Below are 27224 nucleotides of genomic sequence, written 5' to 3'. Positions count from 1 at the left end.
AGTACGGTCCTGAGCTAATAAACCCTGATTTACAGGCATGCATATTCCTGTGGCCTCAAGTCAAGCTTCGTGTGAGAGTTGAGCAACTTCATTTTTGCCTATCACCCTTTTGTAGACATACCCTGAGTGTGGTCTCTGCTCTTGCCTGGCAGGGTCAGCAGCAGTGCAGCAGCAGTGCTGCAGCGCTGCATTTGCATTGACAGGGCCATAGATGGGCATTTGTGGGATGCTGCTGGCCGGGCACAGCGCCATGTGATTTGGCAAATGCAAATAAAAAGGTCTCAAGACATGACACTCCTACTTGCTTTCAGCACATGTTGGATAAACATAGTAGTGTTGGAGACAGCTAAGTTTCTTCTATATTCAACACCTCATTTACAATGCTAAATTTTCCCCATTTTTGTTTTTTACCTTAGTCTGTCTGTAATAAAAAAAATTGAGGGCGATTATGATGAAAAATAAAATAACTATTATTTGTTAATAATTTTAGAGGCATTGGACAATAGGTGTGCAAATATTCAAGCCAAAGATGCAGAATGAGGTGAAAGCAGTAATCTTGCAGGGTTTTCTCTGTCCAGTCAGAAGTGACCTGAACTGTTTCTGTCATCAACTAAGAAAGTTGCTGATGGAAACTAAAATTGTGTTGTTTAAACAGATTTAAATAAAAGTAACTGTTAAGTAATTTCACAAAAAAATGGAAGAATAAGTTTCAACCTGTGTCCTGTGAAATGAAAAGCTGAACTGATAGGGATTTAGTCTCTATTGTCAACATTAAAAAATTAATTATAAAATTTACAAAGTGAACTGTAACACTCAGATGTTCTTGTTGCTAAGTTAAAAAGAAAAAATTAATCTTTGTTGAAGTGCTGAAATTTGTATTGTTAGTGAGACATTGCTAGAATTGAACCATGTTTACAACACCACCAAAGAAAGGCAACTGTTAAGTATAAGTAACTGACTTTTCAGTTTTCTGCCCTAAAACAGCTTGCTCCCCTTTTTCTCATCTAAGCAATCTCCTTTGGCCAGATATAAGCAGAATTATTGTCAGAAAACATTTTCTGGGAAATGTAGATGGTTGGAATATCAAAATTAATCTTCAAGTGGAAAATATGATGTTATTGCCATTTCTAATTTTGTTGCTATCAACAAAAGTATATTGTTGTGCCAGAATCACGCATTCATATGCCATGCATTAGGCAGGCTGCTTCTAAAATGTCTGCTTAGATGACCTAAATTATACATAAACAATTACATACTTGTATACAATAAAGTATTTATATATTAAATATACAGAAAAGGTATATGTGCATATGCTGAAACTTTGTGGGTATCTGGAGTATTGAGATAAAGTTATGTTTTCCAGCTGAAAAACAACAATTTTTAAGCAAGTCAGTCTGATGTATTGTCACATGATAGACCACACAGTTAATTTTGAGCTTAATGTCTTTCAAACTGCTGTACTGAGAAAAAAAAAAAAATAGTTCTGATTTGCTTCACTGCTGAACAGTTTACTTTTTCTTTCTTTTTTCTCCCTTAATTAAGAGCTCTGAGTGTTCCTGCATATTAACTTTTTTAGTCTCTAATCTTCCAGTGAATTTCTGCATTTCTAAATTAAATTCTTACTTCCATTTGAGTTGATAGTACTGCAATGGCTCAGAACAATATTAAGTATCTACTAAGATTTGTCTCAGGACCTACAGTTGAAAATAAAACTGGGGAGAAAAAGTGGGGCTAAAGACCTGGGGAAGCTTAGTTCACAGCTTCCCTGGGTTACAGATGTTTCTCAGAAGTCTTTGCTCATCTACATACATGGATGGTTCTAACACAGAAGTTGGTCTCTTGTCTCCAAGTAAGTCATGTATGGCTGTAATTAGGTGTGTCTGATTGGCGCACAGAGGCTACAGCAGAAATTCAGCTGTGGCTGAAGTTGTTACTGGTTAAATATTTCAACCTTATTATTGAAACAGGGCCATTGAAAAACAAAATCACAAGAAACAAAAAGAAACCTTGTTAAGAATTCCAGTACCTTTAATTCCATTATCTGGATTGTTTCTTTAAAATATCCTAAGTGCTTCAAATTGCCATATAATTTACCTTTTTGAAGAATTAATGGTTCTATTAAATTCCATTATGCATACCCTTTTTCCTTCATCTTGAGGACAAAAATGTACTTTTGTAGCAGTGTGTTAACTCTGAAGAAATGGGGCTATTCAACATATGTAAATGCTTTAAACTTTCCCTTTCTTTCAATTTTCCTGGAGCACAGATCAGTGGAGCTTTTACCTTCTCCCCAGCCAGAATTGTATGTCTGATCATCTTTTTGTCTATTTTTCCTTCCCACAGGGATCCCCAAAAAATACAGCAACTGCAGAACCAAATTCGTCTGGAACAAGAAAGTGGACAGTGGTATCGTCACCAACAGCAACCCGATCATCATCAGCACCCTCCCTCTTCTCCTTCCTTTCCTCCTCCCCCCTCCTTCCAGGAGCTTGAGTCCAGCCAGTCTGCCACCTCTCCTGTGCCAATGAGTATTCTTAACTCTCATACTTCCCCAACCATGCAGTCTTCCAGCTCCTTCAACTATGCTCGGCCTAAGCAGTTCATTGCTGCCCAGAACATCAGCCCTGCTTCAGGTTATGTGACTCCATCTTCTGGGTCATCTACATCTAGCCTTCCTTCTCCTATGTCTCCAACTGCTTCTCAGAAACAGTTTGGAAGAGTGCCAGTTCCTCCCTTCTCTCAGCAGTTTGCTCCAGAAGGGGAATATGCCTGGTCTCCTTCTTCTCCATCCCCTCCACCCCCACCTCCACCCGTCTTTAGTCCAACAGCAACATATCCAGTGTGTGATTCCTTTCCACTTCCACCTCCTCCACCCCCTCCTCTTCCTTCACTTTCTTCACCTTCCCACAGCCTGTCTCCAACTCCAAGATTTCCTAATTCCAGCCAGTCGCCAGCAGCTTTTCTCAGCTCCATGCTGCCATCCCAGCCACCACCCATTTCTGTCAACGCGTTAGGCCTCCCTAAAGGAGTGACGCCTCCGTAAGTACCAGCTGATGAGCTCCTTGGTGTGATGAAGATTGCAATGAAGATTATTGCCCTTGCTTCCTTTATACTTTTCTAGGGTCCTTTGCTGTTAGCAGTTATCTGAGAGGGAGAGATGTGTGAACAAATTGCAAATGCTTCTGTGCTAGAGATGTGAGATAGTTTTTTAACCCTCACAAAAGTGAGGGTCTGAAAGAGCCCTACAGTAGGAACAAAAAAGATGAGAAGCCTAAGCTTTAAACTGGAGTTTAAGAAAATGTGAAAGCAGGAGCAAAAGGCTCTGCAGGCCCAGGGCAGTGGAAGGAGATCCAAGAAAACCCTTCTCATGGCCCAGTTCTTTTAAAGTCACATGTTCAGTGGTATTTGCAGTTTGTGTTCCTATTACATCTGCAGGTAGAGAAATATCAGGTAAAGAGAATATCTTTCAGAAGTCCCTACAGGTTTGTGATACTGAAAATAAAAGGTATTAAAGTATACATCTGATAACAAAGTGGCCATAATTGTTCATTGGCTTTGGCTAGAGATTTTGTTCTGAGGAAATTTGGGAAAGTGTTTAGGAAGGGATTTAAAATAGAAGTGCATAAAAGCAAACAGAATCCCTATCCCTAACAACTCTGCACACTTATTTTCCCCTTTTGTCTTCTCTAAAAGCCAAAATAGTATTTTGGAGCATGTAAGCTCCCATCATAGATCAGTTTTTCTTTCCACTGGCACTAGACTCTCATTCCGTCCTTAGAGAACAAAGAGACATGCTGAAGAACAAAAATGAGAATAGCTGTATTCAAGGCTTATTTATAACTTTGTCCAGAAGTTTGTCTAAACATATCTACAGTATCTAGGTGACTTGCTCAGCTACATACTGTTGCAGTGGGAAATTCTGTTATTTCAGTCCAAGATATGAAAAGGAAGAGAAAGAGGACAGACATCAAAGTAATAAGTCATGTACATGCTTTAAAAAGCATTTCTTTATCTTGATTTGTTTCATACAGCTCATTATGGAGTCTGGCCATGAAATGTTTTTAGGAGAAAAATTAATAAATAGTGCAATTTGCCCTTGCAGTCATAATAGTTGTGATTTTCTGTCTGACTGTGTCCTTTGCACTGGCTGAGTTTCACTATTGATACTGAGCACTGAAAATTGCATTATTTATTTATTTATTTATTTATATAATTATTTATATAATATAATAATTATATAAATATTTATATAATAATTTATTGACAGCTTGACCAGTAAGCACAGCCCACCAAAATGCTATTACCCTTGATTTTCCAAGAAAAGGCTCTAATCCAGCTACACAGCTCTGACAAGAACTGGATTCATTTTTAAGCTCACCTCTGTGTGCTGTGAGGATAATAGCAGCAGCTTGAGCCTCTGCTGTGTCCCTCTTTCCCTGTTACTCTGTGCTTATGAATACATGATCTCACATGAAGCATTAGCGGTGTTGTTCCTCTTTTTCTTTGATCTTTGGACAGAGAAACATCTTGGCAACGATTCTTTCCCCTTCCCTATGCCCCTCACTTTCCCAAGTGCAGCAGCCAATCTGGGTATGCACATGATGCTGTGTCTACCCATATTCCTCTCTCCCCCACCCCAACAAGGCAGCAACCTTGGGGTCTGAGCTGAGGATGAGGTAGTTGGCTGTTTTTCTGCATTCCCTCAGGAAATAAAGTCCAGATGGGAGCTGGATTGTGTTAACTATACTGAATGTATGTGTATATAATTTATGTGTGTATATATATGTGTGTGTGTATATATATACACACAGTGAGCATTTGTCATCTGAATTATAACATTAAAACATGGTAAAATATGTACTGTGTGATGCAGAAAAGCCATAATCTATTGTTATGTATCTTTGATGCCAATTTTCCCCTGGCTTCTCCTTTTTCATGTTACTGTGTAGGTTAATGTGTGGTGTGTCTTGCTGAGTAAATCACTGTTTCCCATAATTCTAGTACCACTCCTGAGCAGTTCTTCCCTGGCCTCCATTTGCCCCTCAGCTTTAAGTCTCTTCTATAGCTTTGTGCTAAATCCTCAGTTCTTTTTTTTTCGACCCCTTCCACATTTTGCTTCTTTTCCTTTGTCTTTTGCCTCATCCTCACAAGTCCTCTTCAGCATCTTTATCTTTCCAAGACATAGTTTCTGAGCCCCACACACTATTCCATAACTTTGGCCTGTAGTCTCACCATTTTGCTATGATCTCCAAGATCTATTGGTTGAAAATGATACTGTTTCCTGACAGTATGATCATTTACAGACTGGATGCAAGGAACACATTGCAGCATTCAGAGTTTTGCTCAGCAGCTGAAATATTAGTCAAGCAATTTATCTTTAAAGACTGTGTTATTGCTAAATCTTGGCATAACTACAGATCTGCTCTTCAAAAGCAGAACTTGGTAGGCATCATTTTTTTCAGTTTTGTGTTGTAGTAGGAGCAGAACAAAGGTAAAGTAATAAATATTGCAGGTGAAGGCAGTCAAAGGCAGCACCTGTAAAGTTCTGTATGGCTGTATATAAACCAATAGTCTTTGTTACTCCTCTTGGAGTCAAAACTTCCCTTCATCACCTTTCTTTGGCCATTTAATTTCCCACGCATGTATCATATTGGTTCTACTTAGAAGAGAAATCAAACCAAGGAGATGCAGGACAAAGCAAGAGGAGCTCAAAGCTTTGGCCCAGTCCCAGAGATACAACATCATTGGCATAAACTGGTGCAATGACTGCTGCAATGAGTCCTGGGACTGGTGTGCCATGAAGGATGATTACAGGCTCTTCAAGGGGGATAGGCAGAGCAAGAGAGGCAGGGAGGTTGGCACTGTGTGTAATGGAGGGTCTGGAGTGAATGGTGCTTACAGTTGGCAATGTCATGGTCAAAAGCCTCTGGGTAAGGATTAAGGGACAAACAAGTAATGCAGATGTCATCATGGGAGTCTACTACAGTCCTCCTATCCAGAATGGTGATGCTGATAAGTTGTTCTTTAAGGAACTAAGGAACAACTCTAAGTTAAGCACTCTTGTCCTTACAGGGGACTTCAACTTGGCAAATGTTAACTGGGAATACCATACAGCTAATACAAGCAGGTCCAGAAGGTTCCTAAACAGCTGGATGATCACTACATGGTGCGGACACTAAGAGACCCAGCTCAGTAAGATGCCCTCCTTGATCTGCTGCTCATTAGCAGAGAGAATCTCATGACCGAAGTGGAAATTGGTGGTTGTCTTGACCACAGCAACTACAAAGCAATTGATTTTGAAACTTCAGACTGCTTAGGGAACTAATGAGTAAGGTCCCCTGGGAAAATATTTTTGATGGTGCTAGGGTCCATCAATTCCGGTGACTTTTTAAGCACCACCTCCTATGGCCATAGGAGTTGGCTAGGCAGGGATTTTCTTCTAGCGGTAAGGCAAAAAAAAGTAAATGTTTGACTAGCAGAAGCAATGTGACATGGGAGGACTACAGAGATGATGCTTGCCTCCATGGGGAGAAAATTGTGAGGTAAAAGCTCAATTAGAGCTGAAGCCAGCCAGTACTGTGTAGCACAATAAAAAGAACTTTTAAAAATATGCTAGTTACAGAAGGCAGTCCAGAAATAACAGTGACTTGTTAAATTATGAGGGTGTTCACCATACGAACAGGGACATAGACAAGGCGGAGGTGATTAATGCTCTCTTCGGTCTTCAGCACCAGTCATGGACTATGGGAGTCCCAGTGCCCTGAGTTGAAGGATGAGGATTCTGAGAATTGTAAACTCAGTCAACTCTGAACTTGTGAGGGAATCACTGCTCCAGCTGGATCCCTGTAAGTCTATGGGGCCTGATGGGATTCATCCAAGAATCCTCAAAGAGCTGGCTGATGTCATTACAAGACTCCTCTCCATGACTTTTTGAACTGTTTTGGGAATCTGGAGAGGTCCCACTTGACTGGATGTTGGCTAATGTTTCCCAAATTTCAAGAACATCACGAAGGAAACCACAGGTCTGTTAGTCTCATTTCAGTGCCTGGTAGAATTATGGAGAAGATGACTGTTGGAGTTACTGAGAAACACCTGAAGGATAATGCAGTCATTGGCCAGAATGGCTTTATCAGGGGAAAGCCTTGTTTGACTAGCTTTATTTCCATTTATGACAAGGTAACCCATCTAGCTGACCAAAGGAAGCCTGTTCATGTAATATCTTTTGACTTCAGGTGAACTTTCAATACTGTTTTTCATGGTGTCCTTCTGGATTAAATGTCCAGCATTCAGCTGGATCAGCACATGATATGATGGGTGTGCAACTGGATCACAGGTCAGGCACAAAGAATTCCAGTAAACAGGGTTACTTTAGGCTGGCAAACAGTCACCAGTGGGGTTCCACACAGCTCCACTGTAGGGCCAGTGCTCTTGATAAATGACCTAGACACAGAATTCAAAGGAATACTAAGTAAATTTGATGGTGATACTAAACTGAGGGGAGCTGTCAACTACCTCAAGGGGAAAGAGGCCCTACAGAGAGATCTTGACAAATTAGAGGGTTGAGCAAGCACCCACTGTATGAAGTTTAATGAAGGCAAGTGCTAGATTTTGCACCTGGGACAGGGCAACCCTGGATATACAAGAAGACTGGGGGATGAGAGGCTTGAGAGCAGCAATTTGGAAAGGGACTGGGGGTCCTGACTGACGGAAAGTCATTGTGCCTTGACAGCCATGTGGGCCAGCAGTGCCCTGGCAGGCATCAGGCACAGCTTCCCCAGCCAGGCAAGGAGGGGATTGTCCTGCTCTGCTCTCCACTCGGGTGGAATCACCTCAAGTCCTGTGTGCAGTTTTGGACACCACAATACAAAAAAGACATTAAACCATTAGAGAGAGTCAAGAGGAGGACAATGAATATGGTGAAGGGCCTTTTTAGGGGAAGCCATATGAGAAGCAGCTGAGGTCACTTTGTCTGTTCAGCCTAGAGAAAAGGAGGCTGAGAGACCTCATTGCAGTCTGCAGCTTCCTTGTGAGGGGAAGAGGAGGGGCAGGCACTGATCTCTCCTCTGTGGTGACCAGGGACAGGACCTGAGGGAATGGTCTGATGCTTGTGTCAGGGCAGGCTTAGGTTGGATACTGGGATAAGGGTCTACACCCAAAGGGTGATTGGGCACTGAAACTGCTCCCCAGAGATGTGGTCACAGCACCAAGCCTGACACGGTTCAAGGAGTGTGTGGACAATGCCCTCAAGCACACGGTTTAAATCTTGGGGTGCCCTGTGTGGGGCCAGAAGTTAGATTTGGTTTTTCTTGCAGATCCCTTCCAGCTCAGAAGATTCTGTGATTCTGTAAAATCATTTCTAATCCTCTATTCAATTCCTGTATTCTGTGGGCCCATGAACAGTAAATACCACAGTGATGTTTCAAAATTTTCCTTGTTTTTGAACCCTGAGATTCTGTGGAAGTGACTGCATTAGCTAAACCAGTTTGAACAAATGAATACTCTTTCCAGTTTAATTTGGATAATTTGGAAAAATTGCAGTGGGAATTGTTAATTTGTTTGGAATGGAGTTTTTTGTGGTTTGGTTGTTTTGGATTTTTTTTTAATAGCATGTGGTCTTACAGTCTTGCATGTATTATGGGAAAACCTACTTGTGAATTTACTGCATTTTATTTGGACATCTGAAACAACAGAAGGAAGCTTTGTGCCATTAATTCCTAATAATTAATTTTTAAATATTTTAAGTACTTATTTGTAACAACATAGTGAGTGTTTCCCTTGAAAAAATTATATCTCAATTTTCCAGTAAGCTCTAGACACTTCGTAGTGACTCGCATTTTCAAGCTGTGGCTATGGTGGTGTTGGTTGAACAAGCTTTGGCAATAACCTCTTTTTAGTAATGGAGTAGATTTGGTAGCTTTGTGTCTTGCTAGAGAATTGTGTCATTAAGCAGAAGAGAAGTGCTGGTGGAACTGCATAGCTAATTAAGTTCTTAAGGCAATTATGAGCATTTGTCAGTAATTTCTGAGGTAAAACTTGGCTGGAGTAAGTTTGTTGAATAGTGCTTTTAAAAATCTCAGTTCTTTCCTTCTTTTCCTAAAGAAAACTCCAGAGTGGGTGGATCTGTTGTATTCAGATTAGCTTTTGGTTACTGTCATGGTTTGACACTGGCACAGTGCCAACGCCCCCATGAAAATGCAGCCTCTCAATTGAATGGTGTGAAATGCGATCGAGAACAGAGCAAAGCAGGCCCAAACTTAATAACAAGAAAAAAAAACTTTATTAAGCTACTACTACTATACTTCTATAAAAGAAAAAAAAAAAAAAAAAAACACAAAATTCAAAATGAAAACCTTTCAAAGCATTCCTCCTCCCACCACCCAACTCCAACAAATCACAGCAAGACACAACCTGGACCCCAGTCAGATTCCCACCCTTCAGATAATCAATACTCAGTCCATCAAGGGAGAGAGGAGTCCCTCCCATGCCACAGATTCCCCAAGAAACACAGCTGCCACACCCTGTGCTTCCATGTCACACATGGCACCACCCGGAGAAAAAGTTTGCCATGGTGACCCTCTCCTTTCCATGCACAGTGTTCTCACCACCAATGCATGGACGGACAGACTGCTTTTAGGATTTTTTCCTTTCAAGGATGCTCTGCCAAGCGGAAAAAACAACAGTTCAGTTTTTCATTTTTGGGACCGCAGTCCCCCCCATTCCTCCTGGGGCCGAGGGTCCAAGAACAGAGATCTTCTTCTCTTCTTCTTCTCTGAAGACAGGGGGCACCACCACAAACCTTCCTAACTTTTCTCTGTTTGCTCCAGTTCTGTCTTTTCCCAGCTGAAGCATGGTCTCTTTGGCTCACCAGCATCCTCCTAAAATACAGTCTCTCTTGGAGGAGAAGATCGGTTCAGTCTGTGGCTACCAAGAAAAAGTCCAGCCAAAAGCCACTCCATCATCTCCTCCCACCTAGAATTTCTCCTTCTAACATCCCAGGGTCCAAGCTGTCTCTCTTCCTCTCTTTCAAACTGAGGAGGAGAAAAATTTCACAAAGCTCTCATTTCTCAGGAAGGGTTAAAAGTCCCCACTCCCAAGGATGGCTCACTGACTAGGCTCCAGCTCCCACAGGCGGCTGGGCACCTTGCGGCCCCCCCGCTCTTCTCCTTCCCCACGGCGTGCTGCTGATAAAACCACCGCTGTCTCTTTCTCTCTCTCTCTCTCTCTCTCTCTCGAGAGAGAGAGAGAGAGAGAGAGAGAGAGAGACTCTGGGGTGGGAACGGAGACATCCCAGATTTCTCCACCCTTCCATCTGCAGGGGGGTTCCAGTCCCCTCCGTGCTTTGGCCTACCTCAGTCAGGCCTTCCCCTCCCCCACCCAGCCATGGCCAGGCCGGGCAGGGTCCTGCACTGACCGCTGACCGGAACCAGAGAGAGCGAGTTCTCCCGGGAATTCTGCTTTTAACCCCTCTGTGTTCTCAGAGGCGTGTCCACCTTCAATTGGTCAATGTCCAAATTGACCTCTTCCTTCCGAGAAAATTCTTTTTCCATATCAAACCACGACAGTTACAAAACACTTTCAGGGAAGAGAGCTAATGTGACAGAAACATATGATTGAGGGGGGTTAGTTCACAGTTAAGTTTGTTGAAGCTAGAAACTGATCTTCACTGTTCCTAGAAAAAAATCAACAAGTTACTTGTGAAGGAACAGAAATAAGTATACCTAAAATTTCTATCTAAGCACATACATTATATGTTTAGATGAGCATTTGTGAAAGCACAAATAATCTCATGGGAAGGATTTGTTGACTATTTATTTAGTGAATATTTGCTTTTAAAAAGTATAAAACCTGCCACTAAAATGTGTGGAATTATCCAACCTCTTTCTAAGTAAAAAAAATATATAGTGTTAGCTATACATATATCCTTTTGAAGGCAACTTTAAAAATTTATGATTTTCCTAAAAGCAGACCTTTTCTTAAAGTAGATACCTTCAGTAATACTACCTTAGTTAAAAACAGGAAAAAATATGACTGAACAGAATTGGTGAAAGAACATGAATATTGATTTACTGCTTTCTGGAAAAGGATGGAAAATGGAAAAGAAAGCATTACTTGAATGCAATATTGTCCAAATTACCTTGTAGAAGGTAATTAAATACTGCTTTTATCATTCTACACAAAATATAACTGCTGTCTCAGTGACCTTTAGAACATTAAATCCAAATAATAAAGGAGATTATGTGGGAATCATGAGAAAAGCAATATCAGACATTGCACTTTTTCCCCCTTTGAATCAGAGCTGCTGGTCTGTTCTTGCAGCTGTGTACTGTGACTTGTCCATTGAATTCTGTCTCAAATGGAATTGAAACAAATATTTTAGTAATCGTCATGTTCCTTTAGTTAATCAGCAATGATGGAAATTACAATTTCCTCAGACCACTCTGAGGAAAAATACACTTCTCTGTCTTTTTATCTTACAGCCTTCAACACTCTCCCAACTTTCATTTTAGAGTAAATGGCATTGCTGTCCTATGTAGATGAGACTTGTACTTTTCCTGTTTCTATAAGTTATGCTTCTCACAATTTTTAAAAAATTGAGGTTATCTACAGTATGATTGATGTGAAAATCGTGATATGTAGGAGGAAGTACCTTGATTAAGAACTCCAGCATCAAACTGAGAAGACAGGTCAGGTGTTTCCGTGCTTCATCTCTCTTTGCTGCCTATTCAGTCATACCTGGAAGTATTCCCAGATAACATATTGGGAAAACATATCTAAAGACAAGTATTGCTGTAACTGGAAAAATTCCAGAAAATATGAGGGTTTGCATTCATTCGCAACCTCAAATTTTGTTAGGCTATTAACAAAATTGCCCATTAAACCATTTTTTGTTTACATTTTCTTGAAAATTTTCTTTTCCCATAGCTTGGATACTAGGATACTACTTGTGACTGTAATACCAACACATGAGGGGTTTAGCTGTGGTATTATACCAATTCTTGTTGGTTATACTGAGAAACAGCTCATTTTGGGGGCTTTGTTTTTGCACCTTTTGATTAGGCATGTGCATGTGATTATCGTAAAATACATATCCATATCTGCTTTTCTGAAATATGATGAATGCATGTTTGTTCCACTTGAACTTAGAAATCCCAGTTGTGCCCCAGATGTAATCAATTAAAGCTGTGCAAAAGTAGAGCTCAAGGATGTGACACAGAGACACACAGACATTAGCCGAAATAGCAGTATCATTGCATCTGGAAGTATTAATTTTCAAGATGTTTTTTATCCAGTTCTTTTTCAAAATGGTATTTGCAGACACTTAAGAATATTGAAGGTGGTAGTGAACTTGACTAAGAGGATTAGTATATGTATTTCCCTGTCAAAAAGACAAGAGAGGCTGTTCCCAGCATGGCTTTTGATGCTTGTTTTGGTCTGCAGGCTTTTCTTTTCAGGGGACTTAATTTTATAACTTCCTTATTTGAAACAGATCTGAATGCCACAAAAACATCTGTGAATGTGAAAGCCAGGTACAATGCTTGATAGTTGCGGAGACCTTAACCAGTAACACCACATCAACTGGAATTGGTTTATATTTTGAATATAATACCTTTTTCCAGTCCAGTGTAGCTTTTTCTTCTCATACTTCTCACAGCTATCTGTTTTTCTAGAGATTTCAGGACTATGAGGATTGTGCCAGCCTTTTCTATACTCAGGAGCAGTTGGTGCTTTAGTTATTTCTTCTTGACCATCAGTTCTAGCATACTGCTGGTAACAATCAGAAATTCAGATTACAAAATAGGCATTTGATTTTTAATTTGATATCGAAATATATGCACATCTTTTGAAAGGCAAATGGTGCTTATGTAGCTACAATAGCCAGTGCAGCATGAGGCAGAGAGATAGCTTGCTCAGGAGGGGAAGGAACTGAACAGGGGAATGAAAAAGTAGTAATTTTTCTTTTTTATGAGTAGAAATGCATTTTGAAACATAAACTTTAGAGAAAAAAAAAAATGGTAGTAGTCATGTACTTTGTAGGTGAGTTGTACTATTTGTTATCTAAACATTAAGAGGGATCAAACGTGTTCAAAAATTGGTATCATTCATGTCAGTCTTGACCCTATCCAATGCTGAGACATGATTTATTTTTTTCAACTACAGTTTCAGAACATTGGGTGGTAGAAATAATTGAACTTTTGTTACATTTGTTCCATTTACTGGAAGTCATCCTTAGGCAGGTCTGTTCCTCATGCATCCCTTAATTAAGATGCATGTAACATCACATTGGTCTCCACAGTATGTATGACAAGATCAGACTAAAACAGTTTCATTATGCAGCTGCAGCTTCAAAGTTTGTGACCTATTACAGTGCTTGTAGTAGCTTTGCTTTTACAGTAAGTGAAAAATGTGTGAAGTGAGCAGGAATTAGCTGTATTTTTGGAAGGATTTAGTTTTAAAGAAAAAAAAAAATCAAGTTACTGTTCATTACCTCAGTACCAGAGAATTAATTTGGATTTCTGTGAAACTAAGCCATATTGGCTGCAAACAGGAATTTGTTCTTGGAAGGACAACAACAGCCAGCCTGTTGCCCTTGTTTACACTGTAAAAGGTACATAGGAAAAGAGGGAATTGCATCCAGCATGCACTCTGTGTAATTAAAACATAAAGTACTGCTGGTTTGGCCTTCTTTCTAAACAAATGTCAGGGCAAATATTCAAAACTAAGGAGAGCCAAGCCGAGGCTGCAAAATCTTTGCTGTCAAAAATCTCTGTGTGAATTAAGATGACAGTTTTGGCAATTTCATTGCACCCTTTCTGACCAAAAGAATTCAGACATTTGTGCTTTTATCTACGCCTGGATTCAGGCCCCCACTGACTTAGGTGATGTGTATTTCAGAGGTGCTTAAAATCCATATGAGTTGCAGCCTACTTCTCAAGGCTGTTCTTTTCTCTGCACATTTTTGTTGATGGTTGTGTGCTTGAGACTGATGCTGTCAGTAGCCTGAAATATGCTGTCTCTTGCTAGCTTAATGCAGTAAATCTGAAATTTGCCTTGGGCAAAGAATGAACATATGAATGCATAAATGAATTGGCAGATTTTTTTGTTTGATATTATTCCTGTGAGAAGCAGAAAGAAAGCTCATGCGTCACTGAGGACACAAATCTTTGGAGCTAAATGCATCCAGATAAGGGCATGTAAGGGTGGTGGAAAATATTTGCAAAAGCAGCTGAAGAAAGTTTGCTGCCAGGCTGTCTTGCCATATAAACCATTACTCAGGCTGAAAGGATCTGTGCTTTGGAAGATAGATTTACTAAAGTCCTCTTATCTGTTATCATTGCTTTGTAGACATTTTGAAATTCATCCCAAGAATGTATGTCTTAAGAGTTAACTTGCTGTGGGGTATGTCTGTATGCATATATATATATACACATATATATATATATACACACACATGTATCTATTTGGACAGTTTTTAATGTATGTATGATGTATTTAGAGAAAGAGATTCTGAAGACAGGGTGGAAACAGAGCATCTGCAGGAAGAGCTATGTTTCCTTATGCACTGCTTTGAGTTTTTTGTCCCAATTTAAAATAGTACTGAAAGAGGAAGAGAGAAGCTCTCCAAAGGTATTTGAACAAATTTTGAGCAGTGCTCACTTTTATTGTTAAATTTTTGAACCAACTACTTCCTTGTTTAAATACTTAATAAAGGGAAGATAATATACTTTTCAGGCAAGTTGCCTTGACTAGATCTTAGGTGACACTTCCACAAGGACTGTGCAGAGCTTGGGATCATCTTACACAAAACCAGAAATCTGGAAGGTTTTAAAGGACTCTGCTTCTCCTGTTAAAAGTTACTCTGGATCCCCAGGCCATTGCTGTCATATTTGCATACCTTGTTCTAAAATAAAATTCCTATGTAGTCTCACTACATAACTTGCTCAAGGGCTTAAATGTCACTCTTGTAGGGTGGAGGAAGCAGAGTTCTACATTGTTGGCGTCTAAGCTAGGCCTGTTCTTCTTCAAGTTATTGTGACTTATCATCCTCAATGGACATGAAGAATGATTAAATACCAACTATTTTCTGATGCCAGCTGTTGTCTGATTTCTGAGATTTCATTTGATTTGCCTGTCTATCTTCAATCTTTTAATTTCCTGACTAAATAAACAAGAATTTTTTGCCTCTCTGTGTGTGACACACTTTGTCACAAAAGCTATGCTTTAAAACCATGTGGTAGTTTTCTTGTTCTAAAACTTTCCAGTTTGCTGTGTTTTTCTTGAAGTGCAGTGGTAAAATTGTATTCAGTGTCTAATAGCAAGGAATAAAGGAAAAGAGCTCAGTTTCATGTCTTATGCTGACATGTACTGGAATTATATTTCTTTCCCTTTTGAAATAATAGTGTTATTTTCCAAGTTATCATCTCATAGATTCTCCAGAGATGCTTAACATGTTAATTCTAGCATTGCTATCATGCTTTGAACACTTTCCTGAGTTTCATCATTAGAATACCTCTACACAAATCATGAAGATTATTGTGAGAGTTGTTACCTGCAAATGAATTGCAGCTTCTGCAAATTCAGTGTCATAAGCCAATTAGAGAAATGTGTTTCTCGATTTCACTTTTCCAATTAAGGCCAAAATCCTAAGTGCTGTACTTAGTATACAGAGCTTTTTGAAATGCTTCATTGGACTATATTATTTCAGTTTGATAGAAAAGGAGATCACTGGTTATTTCTGAACAGCCTTTTCTGACTGAATAGCTTTATGCAGCCATATCATAGAAATTTCAGCCAGACTCCACTTCCCTGATTTACTAGGGAACTTACTGCAGCTCCTGGCAGCTAACTCAGAAGCCATAAACTGAAGTATATTAAAGCTACTTCTTGTTGTCTATCTGCATGCCCTTCAGCCTGACAGAGAGATAAACATGAAGTTTGACATGGTTCAATTTTCATTTTCTTATTATCCTACATTGTTTAGAAATAGACTGTGATATTGTTTTTCTGTGTTTAGTATGGATGTTGAACTTATTAACTTTTAATTCTCTGGGTGCTCATTTCCCTGTGAAAAATGCGTGTATTTGCTTAGGGGTTTTTGTTTTCAGAGATAATCAGTAGTGCTTCAGAAAATCCTTTACTTGAGATCCACTCCCAAGCACATAGTTCATTCTTCTTTTCATACCCTGTTGTGACTTACTTGAGTGAACTCTACATTTCACTTTTACAGCCTATTGAGTCCCAAGCATAAGTAGGCCTTTTTCTGGTAAAACTCTGTTTATTCGTCAAGTATAACATTTGTGAGAATGAGAAATGAAAGCTGTTTCTTAATGTATGTCTTGGAATTTTCAAGGGAGGATGCGTGTCTCCATTAAAAGCTGGCACAGGGTAAAGCCAAAGGTGAAGCCCAACTTGAAATTTGCTGCCTTGAAGTTGGATGATTTTCGGGTTGGGATTGTTTTGTTTTATTTGAGTGTTTTTGTTGTTTGTTCAGGGCTTTTTAATTTTTTTGGAGGTGAGGTAGTCTAAAACATGACAAAATTTGATTTCATGGCAATGCTGGTCTAGGTGATTAAGGACTGGGAGGTGAAGGGAAAGACTAAGGGGAGAAACAGATGGCACCTGCCCAGCAGCCTTCCAGCAGGTGCTGAGCCTTCCTGAGGGATATTCCCTTCTCATCCACTCTTCCCACCTTCTCCTGTCCATTTTCCTTCCATGTCTTCCTTTTTCTGGAGTTATCGAGGCATCTCTTTCTTGAAGAGACCTTATCCCTGCCTCTTAACATTCTCTTGTCTTCCTATAGATGGGACAGTTTTCCTGTCTCTACCCCAAAACAGAGTGGAGGAGACTGGCCTTTTTATTTGTGACTGGAAAAGAGCCCCAGCTGAAATCTAAGGGAATTATTTTACTCGGTAGTAAAAAAATAGATGAATATTTCTAGGGCAAGGGATATAGTTCTGTCTCTGTAAAATTAGGCAAATGTCTGCTCTTCTGCTGTGATTTAATGTAAAAATGCAGTCCTTTTTACAAGAACTTCACTGTTTTCACATTTTGCATTTAGTTACAGCAACGGAATATGAAATTATTTAGTTAGGAATGCTTCCAACTATTGTCTTCTGCATCTATTCACTTAATTCCTTTGTGGCTTTTGACAGTATATGTGTATTTTTTTCATTTTTTCTAGTGCTAGAAATTACCATTGAAAGCTCTTGCTGAAGAATGAAGTTTCTCTAACCATAGAAACAGAATTGAATAATATCCAAGAAAATTTGTTATCTCTGTATGATTTTTCTTTAGAATTTTTGCACTGTTAATTAAAATATTGAGTATTGTAAATAAATTTGCCAATTACATGCTAGTCTGATTTTTTTTTCTATATCTGTCATCTGAGTTTGTCTATTTATATGATTCAATTCCATATATTCCATGTTATTCCCATGTAATGGGGCTGAGCCCTATTTACGCAATGAAGGTATAAAAACCCTGTAAACTAATGTTGAACCAGTTATCAGTGTTTTAAACAATCCTGTGTGACTTCACTGGAGAAACGGTGTGCTACAAGTTTCAAATAGGATAGCAATGCTGATTTCTTTACAACTGTGTTAAGAACAGCTGATCTCCAGTAGAAACCACCCATGTTGGACATTTCCAGCAACAAAGCCATCATAACATTACTGAAAAGTGTTAAATATTAGTGCAGCCTGGAAAAATAAAATTTCCTGTACTGTTTAAGAAAATGGGAGTGAAAATTGCTGAAAGTACAATCCTATCCTGTAGGCTAGTAAGAGGAATAAATCAGCCCTGTGAATGTGAACTGCTAAATGGTTGCTATTCCACTGGGAAATCTTGCTGCTGAGAACTGCTTCACAAGGATGATTGTTCTTTTTGTCAGTGTAACTCAGACTGTGAATGGCCCTTCTTGAGCAAAAACATTTATATGTTGCCTTATGGGTATGTGTTCACAGAGATATGAAGAATAAACATGAAGTTATGCAGTTATTACTAAGTTGCTACAAGGAATTAGTTAATAAATAGCATAAGAAATTAATAATTAACTGCCTTGTCTTACATCTTCCTGATCTTTATTCATCTGGTACTTCATAGGAACCTAGTTTATCTTCCATCTCCATCCCCACTTATCTAGTCATGCTTTCTCTTTCATGTTTCCTCTCGTTTTGCTTTATTGCTGCTGCTCCTCGTCTGTGAGTGTATGGTGTTTACAGCCATTGCCAAGCAATCCTGAGGGCTATTTTAACTAAAGCACAAATAAAGGATAGCTTCATCTTTGTCCTTCAACTAACCATTTAATTAGTAGTCTGAGTTAGTAGGGACACTATAGAAAGAAATATGTCAGACCTCTAGTTTCAAAGACACAATGTTGTTTTCTTCATTAATAGCAGTGATTCCAGATAGATTCCTAAATACAAATGGCTTCAGGAAAGCTCATGTTTTGTTTTCTTCTTTTTTTTTTTTGTAATTTTGCAGGGGATTTCCCAAGAAAACAGGCAGAACTGCTAGGATAGCATCAGATGAAGAGATTCAAGGGTCAAAAGATGCTGTAATTCAGGATTTGGAGAGAAAACTTCGCTTCAAAGAAGACCTTTTGAATAACGGGCAACCGGTATAAAAGCATAAAATGGGGAATGGGAGTGAGTGAGAGTGGGCACCATTGGTAGTTTCTGAGACATGCTGCATATAAAATAATGGTTGTAGATTGCTTTTTATGCATTTGTAATTTTAAACTGAATTTTCAAAGCTGCATTTCCAAAAGGAATGATAGCGTACATTCCTTCTCCCGTTTCACAATTTTACTTGGACTTAACAAAGCAATGGAGGTCGCAAAAATGGTGAATTTTCATAAGAAGCCTGCACAGTCTGTACCTCACAACTTTTTGAGCCTCAAGGGCCATTTGCTTTTGAATGTTCATTACTGAGTGGATGAACATGCACAGCTCTTTTTCAGTCCAGGCTCATTCTACCTTGTGCCCAGCCACTGGACAAGGGGGGAAGCAGTAGGTGGTAACTGGACATCAGAGGAGGTACAAGGCAGTTCATGATAAAAAACAACCCAATTGGAATCAGGCATCATTAGATTCTGCAGCTGGGGGGCTTCTTTTGACCGATAGAATTTTGACCAGTAGAATAGAAGTAACCCATATAACATAGAAATAACCCATGTAACATAGAAATAACTTACAGACTCAAGAGTTAATGACCTGCCTGAAGAGTCAAGAAATTAGGCAAAATGAGCATATCAGGCAATGGAAATGCACAGCCACAAAGATGTCTGTTCTTTTTTATGCACTTAAGATACACATGAAAGATAAAATACCAAATTCTTCCTGGTCAGAGTTGATGAGAAGCAACTTTCCTAAAAATTTTCTACAGTTATTAAGACACTATTTTTGAAGCAGGAATTTCTTTTAAGAGGAAAGTGATTTTTAAAATGTCACCCCTCTTTTGTTAATAAAATGTTTTTTTAAAAAATCTAAATATCTTGAGATGCCTTTCGGTCACTTTGAAAGGAAGTGGAATTTTATGTTTCTCAAGACAATGCCCAGAATTTTACTAAGTTTGCTACTAGGTCTGAGCTGTGGTGGTGTAGTTCAAGAAGGCCCATTGAGTCAGACTGTCGATGAATATTGCTTGATTTTGTTGATTTTGGTTCTTAATAAAGTCAATGGAGTGAAATAGGGAGAATGTTCAGAGTGTCTGCTGCTTCTGTTCCCTTTGTCCATTGACTGCACAGCAGCTGGCAATTTTCTGTAGCAGTTAAGCAAAATCACTGTCATAGTGTATTAGTTCCTGTTTTTTCCAAGGAATTGGGCTGAGAATGATTGTCAATGCCTATTTTGGAAAGTGAGGGAGATGTTTGGCCTGGGCAAATGAATGGAATGTCCTGAGAATGCCCACATGGCCCGAGGTAAAAAAAAAAAAAAAAAAAAAAAAAAAGAGTATAACCGTGATCAGATGATGTGGGAGCTTGAACTAAATAAACTCTGTTCTGGTGCTTCCCTTGAGGCTTTTGCCTTGCAGATTCCTGTCTTGGGTAGATTCTGTATGTGTAATCATGGCAATGGGCACTTGGAGTGACTGCAGAAGAAACAGAAGTGAAGAAAAGTTCATGATTTTCTTAGATGCTTGTAACCGAGACAACACTGCTACCTAGTTGTCATGAGTTTTAGCCTGCTGGCTTAGCTACAATATGACATTAAGACAAAAATAAATTAAATGAGGTTTTTTTTAAAAAGCAAGCATGCAGTAGCTGTAATGTTTACAATTTCCATTCTTCATTAGTTTTTCATTTTTCTCTTTAAATGAGGTGTTTCACCATGAAATGGGTTTGTCTTCCACAAACTTGCATTTTTTTGCAATGCTGATGTGTAAGAAAGTGTCTGAAATGCATTTGTAAATGCAGGAAAAAAACTAATAATGGAATAATTGATTTATGCATTAGGATTGTCCTTTAACTTGTTTTCTCTTCTTAGTGTAAATTGTCTTTTGTAAGCTGTCTCCTGAATTTCTGAAAGAGTAAAAAGAAATAGAAGTTTTAAAATCTTGAAGAATAGATTTTTCTGTATTTTGGACAAAATATTCAAGGAGAGTAGAATCTCCTTATCATTTTTGGCAGTGTTTTCTGCCTAGTGGTTCTAATGTAAAAACTGAGGAAAATGACTTGGATAAGATTTGGGATGATTTGCTATGCCCTCTTCTGATGGCCATGATTTAAGCAGTTTCTATTGCTCATTCCTACCCAAGTTCCTGGCATGAGGATGGAAACAAATGGCAGAGTCAGTGCAAGGGTTGCTTAAGCCAGAAAAGCCACTTGTAATACTAAAAAAATGCATTACAAACTGTGATAGAAAATTTCTGTTAGAAACATTGCTGCTCTCTTTTATCAACATTACTTTAAGCATTGCTTACTGTGTACTGCTCTGCAGTTGGAGAAATAATATCTTCTCTTTCTTTTGCCTGCCCCCTCATCTCCTTTTTATTTTTTGTTCAGAGATTAACATATGAGGAAAAAATGGCTCGTCGATTGCTGGGAGCAGACAGCGCTGCAACTGTCTTCAACATACAGGAACCAGAAGAAGATCCTGCAATACAGGTACTACATAACTACAATTACACAGGAAAAAATGCCTTTCAGATTTTATTTTTTTACAGACTATGATTGTCATTAAAACAAAGTCATACATAAGAATAAAGTAGGATGGTTATTGATTACAGAAGTCATATGTTATCTATTAGTGAAATAAACTGGAGGATCACATGTCTATTGCTCAGTTTTTCCATAAGGTTGAGACTTCTCGAATGTCTGCTTTCTGCTTTAAACTCTTCTGTTTATCCTATTCTGTCCTGACCTTTAAGTCTCTTAAAGCAGAACTGCATCTACTATCTTGAAACCATCTTCTCTTTATTTGTGTAATAGACGCTTTTTGGGTGCAGACCAAAACCACAACAGAAAGTCTGCTTGAAAGGCCAGGTACAGACTCTCCATTGTTCAGATGCCAGAGCTGCTATTCAGAAATGTGTAGCATTCATTTGCTTGTGGTGCTGCACAAAGTGCATTCACCTGATAAAAACTGAGGAACTGTCATGGATATCTCTTGATCTTCTTTCTGCCTCTTGATCTTTTTTCTACCCTTGCAGGAAGCTCGCTCTGTTGGTGCTTCTCTAGTGAGTCCCATGGATATTCAAAAGGTTATAATTTTCACCTTTTTCTGTCTTTTTTGTCTGTTTTTTTTTTTCTTTTCTCGTTCCATTCCGCTGCTCTTGGTTAATAACAAGAGGTCACCTAGCATTAATAACTGTGGAGAATTGGGCTGCACTCTATTTATGAGGATGTTCAAGTTGTTCTAGAAGCCTGTGTGAGTGTAGACAGTTTAACAGCAATCGTTGTGTGCTCCACTATTTTTGTGCTGTAACAATAACATACACTGATACGGTACTAACTGTGTCATGTACTTCATGTTTTACTTTTATGTTACACTTCAGGAAACAAAGAAATTTTAAAACTATCTGCAGTTTACAAGGTATTCCTCTGCTCTTCCATTTTTTGCAATTATCCAGGGCTATGATTAGTTCTGTAACCAATGGCAGAAACACGTCATTCTCAGAGCAGAGGCAGCAACAAAGGATGGGGATGTGAAAGGATACTTAGCATGAAATGCATGTTCTCTCTTAAATACAGCAAGGGTCAGAGACAATGGCCAAAGGTAATTTGAAAGAGTGTCTGAATTTCTGCTGACTGAGAAGAGCATTGACGAATTTTTTTTTCCTGCTTCTGAGCCATTTTGCAGTCTAACATCATCACTGTTATCAGTAAGATTCCAAGCAGGAATTCTGGAAAGTAACAGTTCAAGAAAGCAAATAACAGTGTATATCAGTAAATCATAACGAGTTCAAACAAGTCAGAGTGTTTTACACTTGATGAACCTTTCTGCTCTTCTTGCTATATCTTCAATACGGTTATGGTAAATATTGTTTCTAAGGGAGGATCCCACACAAAGGGCATCATAGCAACAGGAGTAAAAGGAAACAACTATAATGGACTGCCACTGTTGCAATTTTCTCTTATTTTTGTCCTCATTTTTACAGGCAACTGTAAACAAAATAATTTTATCCTTCTGGTTCAGCCTCTGGTAGAGTTCTATGCAAATAGCAGATGTGAACCATATGGTCTTCTAGCCATCTGGAAACAAAACCCACCCTAAATCTGTCTGTACCCTCAAGGAAATATTAGTGTGTTCCTTTTGTCTTTATGAACTGCCTCAGAATACTTTTATTCTTATAAGATTTTTTTTTAATGGAAAGAAAGCAACCAATGAGTTTCTTTCCCCTTATAAATTAGACCTTAAGACAACATGAAATACAGTTTTTGCCTCATACCAGATGTCTCAATTGTTTTATGGGGAAGCTATTGGAGACATGGATTATAGTGTTTTTCTTCAACAAGATACAGTTTCCTTTTATATGTAAAAACTTAATGGCTTGTTAAAGATTGGTAAAATAAAAAAATCCAAACATTAAGAACATATCTTTCTGAGCAATGTGTTGAAGCCGGACACTAATATCTACCTCTTGTTTGACAGGAATATAAAGTCTCCAGCTTTGAGCAAAGGCTGATTAGTGAAATTGAATACAGGCTGGAGAGATCTCCTGTGGAAGAATCAGATGACGAAGTGCAACATGGAGATGAACCTATTGATAACAGTATGTCACCATATTTTGAGATAAAGCTGAAACACTACAAAATCTTTGAGGGAATGCCAGTCACATTTACATGCAAAGTGGCAGGAAATCCAAAGCCAAAGGTAAGAAAAGACAGTAAATATTTCTAGAATTTGTCTGAAGAGTTCTATGTTGGTACTTTACCATCAGGCTCTGGACTCTATGGGCTGTATTTTACAGGAACAGGAGATATTCACACTTGACAAGAAAGATGCCTATCTGGCATAAACTGCCAAATCTGTTTTGGGGTACCTGGAGTTTATTTGGTCAAAATCTAGTAAAAAATGCTACTATGAGACTTCTGCTCTCAGTTACTCCCTCCTGAGAGTTCTACTCAATTATTTTACCTGGAAGGAAAGCTTCTGTCATTTTCAGAATTACCTCCAGGGTACATTTGTGGCACAGAATGCAGTGCAATATTAGAAAGCCCCACATGAGCTGGCATAGGAGTCCCTAAAGCCACTTTATCTTGCTAGCATGGGTAATTAGTTCAGGCATGGTAACATGCTAATGCAAAAACATGTGGGTTTTAGTTCAGAAGCCAGCATGGTATCTCTCATTCTTCAGCATCTACACACACTAAAAAGACTGGATTTTACTGGAATGTAGAAGAAGGCATAATAAAATACTGTAAGCTCCCATATATCCCAACAGCAAGATGAGACATGATGGTGAGGTTTTAATGATGAACTTCTGAGGGAGGGTTGGGCTAGGGAAGCATTTCCTTGTAGCAAATGTTAAAGTACCAGCTGCATGATGTCAGTAGTCTGGAAGAATGCCCTCCTTGGATAGGTTGCATACAACAGTTTCAAAAATTGCTTGGCAATCAAGTGACTGATTATGCAGCAGGCAGAAGGCAGCAGCTTCTTCAACTCCCCTGCCAAAGCCAGTGTCTTCCCTGTGAAGCTCTCGCAGCTCTCACAGTGACCTCTCATGGACAGCAGCTCTTATCTTCTTAGACAAGGGCTGTGATGCCTTATCTGAAATATAAGACCTTCATGGAAGCAGTCACAACCAAATCTCTCATCTAGTGTAAGTTTTATGGGTACTTAGGATTTCAAACAGAGAGAAATGCAAGTGATTTTATATGCCCAATGATATATGTATATGATACAGTACAAGCTGTTAATTTAAAAAAAAAAAAAGGACTTTATGAGGTAGCAGAGGAAGAACAACAGAGAACTAGGGCTACATCTACATCAGCAAGAAGTGAAGAGCAGAGGAAGAAAAAATCTCTAGAATGAGATATCCATCCCTACACACGTCAGAAGGTTTTACTCTAGGCTAGCTCTAATCTTGTCCCACAGACTGAGGCAGTTGCACACTAGATGAGTTCTTGGAGCACATTTTCTGGCTTAGTTTCATCTGAAAGGAATCTAGTTCTGTGCTTCAAGAGCACATCATGATGTGAACCATTGCAAAGTAAGTGGGGTTGATCAGCATACTTATATCAAAAAAGCACTCCTGCTTCAAACTGAAGGCACACACACTGAGAAGATAAGCCCAATCTGACTGAAACCAAATTTTCATGTCTAGGATTACTTCTGAGATGACCATAGGTAACAGTCTGTTGTGCTGAACAAGGGTGGAATGCAAATGGATCTGTTGCTGACAGAAGTGCAGTGTGTGCAGAGATACTCTTTCTGCCTGAGGCTTATGACTGAGTTGCTAGATGACCTGTTATGAGTCAGCCTTAGTCAACTTCACCATTCCCTAATTTCCACAGTTTCCAATTAAGGTGTAGTTTCTCTGTCTGATTTAAGGCAGATGAAAGGGGATGTCTTCTTTCCCTCACTGGGACGATAAGGATTGCACAGCCAAGAAACCACATTCCTAGCACTTCCCCTAAAGCGTGCCCTTACAGAGGAGCATCCCATGTGAATGCCCTGTGAGTCAGAGATGTTCTGTTTTCCTGCAGTGTCAAAGCCTGCACATTAAGAAGTGATTTGCTCTTGCACCTGGAACTCTGGCCCTTTGTTCCATTCACTCGCAGATGCTTTGTGTAATTTGTTAAGTTGCTTGGGATGGAACCAATCTCAGTCCTGTTGTATGGCTACTTGTTAGCCAGGCTTCACAAATGTCCAAGGCCGTGTCTCCCCCTCATCTGCCAGAACATTCCAAGACAGCAGTTTTGAAAAGCTCAGTGGCTGAGGGCTGCCCTTCTGCTGTCATTTGTTGAAGCTGGAAGTGTTGCTTGTGAATACATTTTTTGCTCTGGCAAATGAAAAGCTGGAAATAATTTACTAACTTGAAGCTCCTCCCTTCTAAGTATTCTGTCAGGTCTGCCAAGGAATGGTTTTGGGAAGGACTGTAGTGTAGTGTTTGTAAAATCTGGCATTCATTACAAGGGATTTTTCTAAGCGGAGTTATTGGCTTGATTATTTTTTCCCCTGAACATGCCATGTAAATTGAATACTGATGTGCAAATTCTGTCTTCATATATATGACTTTTTAAATCTGAGCCTACTCTTTGGTGTAAAGTAAAACTATTTTCTTACTAAAATGAGAAACCTATGGTGCTACAGGAGAGACTATGGAATACTTCTTTTTAAGGATTATTTCTCCTCAGAATTAAGACAATGCCATACAAGAGGTTGATTGAGACACAAATGTTACATAAATCTCATACTGCTCCCTCTTCACATCGTTGAATATAATGTTTGGTGATTAAAAATTCTTGTGCTGCTCAAGATCAAGCCCTCCTTTGTACTGTGCATACCACTGTATTCCTATTCATTACACACTGGTTTCTGAAAATCTGGTGCAAATAAAAGCAATGCAGATGCAGTGTTCAGTGCTTACGTAGTTTAATGGTACATTTATTGAAAGTTATCCTAGAAAGAAAATATTTCACTGCAAGGGCCATTGTCTCCTGCAGTGGTACTGTTTTACTTAGTAACTCCATGTAAGATAAAGGTTATATTAAGAATTTATTGCTCATATGGGATGCTAATGCTTTTAAACAGAGTCGATATAAGTTTTGGACAACATATACATGATATTTGGCTAGCTGGTTCAGTTAATATTTGTGTGTATTTCCATGCATGTCTCCTGATATTTCTGATAAGTGTACTGTTATTAAATAAGTGTACTGTTACTGCTTAATGCAGTAGATTTCCAAGCAACATTATGACACATGTAAAGCATGCAAGTTAAAACTCATTTTTTGCAGCAATGTTGTTTTAACACCCATTAGCATGTGTGTATAAGTGATCAAATATCTCTTACATCTCCAGTAAGTGCTCTGTCAGCAGACAAGAAGATGACTAAATCTTTTGTTCAGGCCACAGAGTCTCTGCAAGGCTGCTGACAGACAAAATGGGAAACAAGTATAACCAGCTATTGAGGAAATGAAATCATTTCAACTTACGCATAATGCTTGTTAATATAAAAATCATACACAATAATAAATTTTTAAGGAAAATTTTCACTGATTTTCACCAAAAAAACCTCAATTGTTTTTTGTGAAATTCAAAAGTACACCTTTAACTTTGCCCGAAGTGAGTGAATTTCAAACTTTGAAATGCTGGCACATATGAAGAACCCAGCTGATTAAGCTGTATCAGGAATGGAATTGCACATTTCTCTGTCACTTCATTTTTTACTGGAGAGCCAGGACCCTTTCCTCACTCTTAATATCTAAATTCCCACTTCAAAAATGAGGCTGAGCAAAATGTGTGTGTTTTCCTCATGCCAAATAGTCCCAGCAAGACCAGGACAAATACAGTTGTACTTTGAATGAGTTGGCCTCCTAAAAATGGTGTAGGTATCTGCACAAGCATCTCAAATGCTGAACACAATTGATGTTGTGTGTAGTACACATTTCAGAAACAACAAGTAAATAATATTCTACTTAAATATGGGTTTGGGCATCTCACTACAGCATTCCTAGTATAACATTTTTCAGATATTCCTTTGTGTGTGCTCATGCATACACAACATTTACTTTTTATTCCAACAGATAACAGTTTGGGATTTTACTTTATTATTATAAT

The 27224-nt window shown here is 38.9% G+C and overlaps 1 protein-coding gene across 18 annotated transcripts in view; it reads left to right on the top strand.

Moving 5' to 3' along the window:
* The window catches only part of PALLD (palladin, cytoskeletal associated protein), a 189836-nt gene that overhangs the window by 146501 nt on the left and 16111 nt on the right, over positions 1-27224 (top strand). For 7 of the 18 annotated variants that reach the window (XM_012573473.5, XM_030271386.4, XM_072928412.1 and 4 more), the window contains 5 exons: positions 2344-3039; positions 18481-18616; positions 21002-21103; positions 21649-21699; positions 23091-23312. In XM_012573473.5, coding sequence (XP_012428927.5) covers positions 2344-3039; positions 18481-18616; positions 21002-21103; positions 21649-21699; positions 23091-23312 — 1207 coding nt within the window. The remainder of the gene's footprint in view (positions 1-2343; positions 3040-18480; positions 18617-21001; positions 21104-21648; positions 21700-23090; positions 23313-27224) is intronic. The other 11 variants (XM_012573475.5, XM_072928414.1, XM_030271395.4 and 8 more) reach the window with 5 other exon arrangements.

Source organism: Taeniopygia guttata, chromosome 4, assembly GCF_048771995.1.
Source record: "Taeniopygia guttata chromosome 4, bTaeGut7.mat, whole genome shotgun sequence".
Taxonomy (NCBI): domain Eukaryota; kingdom Metazoa; phylum Chordata; class Aves; order Passeriformes; family Estrildidae; genus Taeniopygia; species Taeniopygia guttata.
The sequence above is the reverse complement of the archived record's forward strand: the minus strand, read 5'-3'. Positions and strand labels throughout refer to the sequence as shown.